The sequence below is a fragment of the Perca flavescens genome, chromosome 16 (genome assembly GCF_004354835.1).
Source record: "Perca flavescens isolate YP-PL-M2 chromosome 16, PFLA_1.0, whole genome shotgun sequence".
NCBI classification, from domain to species: Eukaryota; Metazoa; Chordata; class Actinopteri; order Perciformes; family Percidae; genus Perca; species Perca flavescens.
Window position 1 is genome coordinate 29,741,782 of NC_041346.1, and position 6,353 is coordinate 29,748,134.

General features: G+C 31.1%; 1 protein-coding gene across 6 annotated transcripts in view; it reads left to right on the forward strand.

The window, feature by feature from the left end:
• Positions 1-200: 200 nt before the first annotated feature.
• The window catches only part of septin5b (septin 5b), a 43,011-nt gene continuing 36,858 nt past the window's right edge, over positions 201-6,353 (forward strand). For 3 of the 6 annotated variants that reach the window (XM_028601147.1, XM_028601151.1, XM_028601152.1), the window contains exons 1-3: positions 948-1,069; positions 1,490-1,726; positions 1,900-1,910. In XM_028601147.1, the coding sequence (XP_028456948.1) occupies positions 1,681-1,726; positions 1,900-1,910 (57 nt within the window). In that variant the 5' untranslated portion in view covers positions 948-1,069; positions 1,490-1,680. Of the gene's footprint in view, positions 239-947; positions 1,070-1,489; positions 1,727-1,899; positions 1,911-6,353 lie in introns of those variants that run through there. The other 3 variants (XM_028601148.1, XM_028601149.1, XM_028601150.1) reach the window with 3 other exon arrangements.

Below are 6,353 nucleotides of genomic sequence, written 5' to 3' on the forward strand. Positions count from 1 at the left end.
TGATAAATGAGCTTCAAGTTTTCAGAATTATCTGCAAATAGTTCCAATTTGTATGCGTAAACAATGGAGAAAACTGTCAAAGAGCTTGTTTTCATTTCAAATCATTCTGTTTCCATGCTCCAGACCACTAAACATTCAGCACATTGTAACTGTTTTCACTCAAATGCAAATTAAAAATAAACCAGCACGACTGACATCTTTTAAAAAAAGGATTTGCCACTTTAAATAAAAAAAGGATGTAAGTATTTCTCCCTTAACTGCAATACTGTTTCTATCTTAGACTGTGATGGCTTTTACATGGCCAGCTGCTGTAGTCATTTATTTCTTTTATTGTGATTTTTATTTCGTTATACTCTCTATAGGCTACATTTTCTTTTTGCCTCTGGAATAATTGCTTTTTTTATGCTGCTGTCTTATATTTTCTCTTTATTTCTTAACTCTGTAAAGCACTTTGTGTCTCTCACTTGAAAAGTTCTTTAATATATTATTATTATTTTATTGAATTTTTATATAAACTAGCAAAAGTTAATAGAGCTTAAGTGTGACCGCCCCACTTTTTTTAATGGCTCTGGTTTCCCCCGTTCAATATCTCCATTGACTAAATGCTAATATAAAGAGTTTTAAGCTAACTACAGAGTATTTTGGCCTGAAACCAAGCCGACCAGCTACTAGATGAACCGCGTACATTAAACATTTGATTCGGCGCAAAAGAATAATTTAAAAAACCTCGGGAAAAAGGGCTAAGAAAGACTATAACTATGAAAGCCGGTAGCAGCAGAGACGGTAAAGGCTCTCCGGTAGCAGCCAGAGTGATAGAGAAAGACATTAATATCTCTATGGCTCTGGTAGCAGCTAGCTAGCCGTTCGCGGGTTCTGTAAACATTCCCATGGTAACAGTGAGTTCCGCCAATCAGAGACGTCGCTGCTACGCTAAGGCCTGTGGGTACTGTAGTTTTTCTCCATGACGTCGCGAATAAAACATGTTTTTTCTTAAAACGAGGTGGTTTTCACACGGACTTCTAGCTTCTACGTGACCAGAAACCTTCCTTTCTCAATCTCACAGCTCGTGGTAAGTCTACCTTTGGATGGTTTGGACATTATGACAAATATTTAAAATCCTCATGGAGAAAACAAAGCGAATATTGAATTTATTTATTAAGTTATTGAATCTATCTAATTTACTTAAGCACCAAATTAATTATCAGACACATGACGAGTGTGTTAGCGTGTGCTTTACGTTAAAATATGTCCATATATTAACAATTGAAGCAGTCTCCCATCTTCTTTTCGCCCTAAAAGTCCTCAGTCATGTTCTTGGAACAGAAAGTTGTTAGCAGAGCAACAGCGCCACCGCGTGGCCGTTCCCACGAACTGCAGCAGGTCTTTCACAATAATAATCACAATGAGTCTGCTGCATGACAGCACGCAGTCTGCTGTTAAGAATGCGGCGATAAAAATGACAGATATGGGTATTTTTTGTGTGATTTAGAAACATTTCTGCGCCCGTGAACGCTTCTGTTGGACCTTCTCCATCTTCTTCTGCTGCAACGGAGGGATATTGTGCTGCATACGTTAGGCTAAAGAGGCTCCAGACAGACAGACAGACAGGCAGACAGACAGACCCGCCTCTTTCTGTCTTTCAGTTCGGACGTTCATCATAATCCAAAAACTGAGTCCGAGATGACGGCTAACAGCAGCAGGTACCGGAGCCGCGCGCCCCGCTCAGGTAAGCCCTCTGCAGGTCATTAGTGACGTGTCACCGTTAATGATAATGTCATCGATTGATGAATTTAATGAAATTAATTTTTTTCTTCTTTCTGGCTGTTAACGTCTTGGCTCTGGTCATCTGTTCCTAAACACGGACTCATGTTTCCTCCGGAATTTGTCTTCATGACACAGAAGATGCAGAGGTAAGAGACCCGCTGCAGACAGAAGTGTGTGTGTGTGTGTGTGTGTGTGTGCTTTTATTTTGTAAGAGCCATCCTCTCTCTCTCACACACACACACACACACACACACACACACACACACACACACACACACACACAGATACACACAGATACAGAGACAGACACACACACACAGTGTGTGAGAGAGGATGGCTCTCACAAAATAAACACACAAACACACACACACAGTGTGTGAGAGAAAGAGGATGGCTCTCACAAAATAAACACACAGACACACACATGCGCCACACACACACACACACACACACACACACACACACACACACACACACACACGCGTGTGTGAGAGAAAGAGGATGGCTCTCACAAAATAAACACACACACGTGCACGCGCACACACACACACACACAGTGTGTGAGAGATTGAGGATGGCTCTCACAAAATAAACACACATGCACCACACATACACACACAGTGTGTGTGAGAGAGAGAGAGAGAGAGAGAGAGAGAGAGAGAGGCTCTTACAAAATAAAAGCCTCCTGTTGTGTCGCACCACCACAGACCAACATTATCCTTTTATTTTGGTCGCTGTGATGAACTTACAGCTGTTTTGGTTGTTGTTGTTGTTGTTGTTGTTGTTGTTGTTGTTGTTGCTGTTGACGACCCTCTCTGCTGTTGCTGCAGCGACACAATGTTTTGATGACGCTAACGTTTTGGCCCCTTCGGACCTTCGCTAAATGTAAATGCTCTTCGTATACCTTCATCAAAATGTGTATTGTTGTATGAGGTAGAATCTAAGGATATTTGTCGTTTATTGCAGAAAAAATGAAAAAGAAAAGCTAAAGAAATGATCGAAATTAGTTACAGATTAATCACCTAATCGATTCAGCTTTAAAATATATAACGCTGTACCGTGAAAATATAATTTTTACAACCTTAAAGCTGCTTAAAGTTAGAAAAAAAGGGTATTTTTTATGCAAAAGTACGTCTCTGTGAACCGACCGATAAAGGATTTTTAAGGCCGATATCGACACAGATATTTGGTGATTTCAAAATCCGATATTCCGATATATCGGCCAATATATATTTAAAAAAAATATATAATCCAGAAACGAGTAACAAAACATAAACAGATTCCCCTAACGTTAGTTATTTGTAGTTATTTAGGAGTCCTCACTAAAATAATACGATAACGCAGCTTAAAAATAAACTTGTTTGTTTCATTGTCACAACAGAGCATCAAAATATATTAAAGTTCTGATAAAAATACAAACTAAAGATATGAAACTGAAACTCCTTTGAACAAAAACACAATAACAAAAACTATTTTTTAAATATTCATTTATCGGCCGTTATGAATGCCTAATATCGGCGGGCCTCTAGTCAAAAGCATAAAAAAAACGTTCAAAAAAGGGTTAGGGTTATTAAAAAAAAGTGGCCGGGTTGGGTCAGCGGGTAGAGCAGGCGCACATATACTGAGAAGCTTATGCCTCGACGCAGAGGCCCAGGGTTCGAATCCGACCTGTGGTGATTTCCTGCATGTCTTCCCTCTCTCTCACCTAACTGTCCTGTCCATTAAAGGCAGAAAAGCCCCCCAAAATGATCTTAAAAAAGCAAAAAAAGGGTTAAAACAGCATCAAAAGGGTAAAAAAAAAGAATCTTTGAATTACTAAAAGAACATATTTCACTTTAGAAATGTGCTAACTGAGCAGCATTTAATGAGAGAATTTTAAATAACAGAAAATGGTAATGCAGTAAATCTTAAAAACTGGCAGAACCTGTTCTGTTATTTCACGGATTTACTTGTTAGAGTGAAGTTATAAATCAGTCACTAGTTTGTGAGCGTCTTTATTTTCAGATATAGTATAGTTAGTATAGATGTAGTCTAGTTATAGATATAATATAGTTAGTATAGATGTAGTATAGTTATAGATATAATATAGTTAGTATAGATGTAGTCTAGTTATAGATATAATATAGTTAGTATAGATGTAGTATAGTTAGATATAATATAGATATAGATGTATAGTTATAGATATAATATAGTTAGAATAGATGTAGTATAGTTATAGATATAGTTAGTATAGATGTAGTCTAGTTAGTTAGTATAGAGTATGTAGTCTAGTTATAGATATAATATAGTTAGTATAGATGTAGTCTAGTTATAGATATAATATATATAGATGTAGTCTAGATATAATATAGTTAGTATAGATGTAGTCTAGTTATAGATATAATATAGTTAGTATAGAGATGTTAGTAATATAGTTTATAGAGAGTTATAGAATATAGTTAGTATAGATGTAGTCTAGTTATAGATATAATATAGTTAGTTAGTATAGTTATGATATAGTATAGTATAGATAGATATAGATATAATATAGTTAGTATAGATGTAGTTATAGATATAATATAGTTAGTATAGATGTAATAGTTATAGATATAATATAGTATATAGATGTAGTCTAGTTATAGATATAATATAGTTATGTATAGATAGATATAATATAGTTGTAGTGTAGTTATAGATATAATATAGTTAGTATAGATGTAGTCTAGTTATAGATATAATATAGTTAGTATAGATGTAGTCTAGTTATAGATATAATATAGTTAGTATAGATGTAGTCTAGTTATAGATATAATATAGTTAGTATAGATGTAGTCTAGTTATAGAGATAATATAGTTAGTATAGATGTAGTCTAGTTATAGATATAATATAGTTATAGATATAATATAGTATGTATAGTTATAGATATAATATAGTTAGTATAGATGTAGTCTAGTTTATAGAGTTATAATATATAGTTAGTTATAGATGTAGTCTAGTTATAGATATAATATAGTTAGTATAGATGTAGTCTAGTTATAGATATAATATAGTTAGTATAGATGTAGTATAGTTATAGATATAATATAGTTAGTATAGATGTAGTCTAGTTATAGATATAATATAGTTAGTATAGATGTAGTATAGTTATAGATATATATAGTTAGTATAGATGTAGTATAGTTATAGATATAATATAGTTAGTATAGATGTAGTATAGTTATAGATATAATATAGTTAGTATAGATGTAGTATAGTTATAGATATAATATAGTTAGTATAGATGTAGTCTAGTTATAGATATAATATAGTTAGTATAGATGTAGTATAGTTATAGATATAATATAGTTAGTATAGATGTAGTATAGTTATAGATATAATATAGTTAGTATAGATGTAGTCTAGTTATAGATATAATATAGTTAGTATAGATGTAGTATAGTTATAGATATAATATAGTTAGTATAGATGTAGTATAGTTATAGATATAATATAGTTAGTATAGATAGTATAGTTATAGATATAATATAGTTAGTATAGATGTAGTATAGTTATAGATATAATATAGTTAGTATAGATGTAGTATAGTTATAGATATAATAATAGTTAGTATAGATGTAGTATAGTTATAGATATAATAGTATAGATGTATAGTTATAGATATAATATAGTATAGATATAATATAGTTAGTATAGATGTAGTATAGTTTATAGATATAATATAGTTAGTTATAGATGTAGTATAGATGTTATAGATATAATATAGATTAGTTATAGATATAATATGTTAGTATAGATGTATAGTTATAGATATAATATAGTTAGTATAGATGTAGTATAGTTATAGATATAATATAGTTAGTATAGATGTGTATAGTTATAGATATAATATAGTTATATAGAAGTATAGTTATAGATATAATATAGTTAGTATAGATTATAGTTATAGATATAATATAGTTAGTATAGATGTAGTATAGTTATAGATATAATATAGTTAGTATAGATGTAGTATAGTTATAGATATAATATAGTTAGTATAGATGTAGTATAGTTATAGATATAATATAGTTAGTATAGATGTAGTATAGTTATAGATATAATATAGTTAGTATAGATGTAGTCTAGTTATAGATTATAGTTATATAATATAGTTTAGATATAATATAGTTAGTATAGATGTAGTATAGTTATAGATATAATAATATAGTTATAGATATAATATAGTTAGTATAGATGTAGTATAGTTATAGATATAATATAGTTAGTATAGATGTAGTATAGTTATAGATATAATATAGTTAGTATAGATGTAGTATAGTTATAGATATAATATAGTTAGTATAGATGTAGTATAGTTATAGATATAATATAGTTAGTATAGATGTAGTATAGTTATAGATATAATATAGTTAGTATAGATGTAGTATAGTTATAGATATAATATAGTTAGTATAGATGTAGTATAGTTATAGATATAATATAGTTAGTATAGATGTAGTATAGTTATAGATATAAATAGTTAGTATAGTATAGATGTAGTATAGTTAGTTATAGATATAATATAGTTAGTATAGATGTAGTATAGTTATAGATATAATATAGTTAGTAT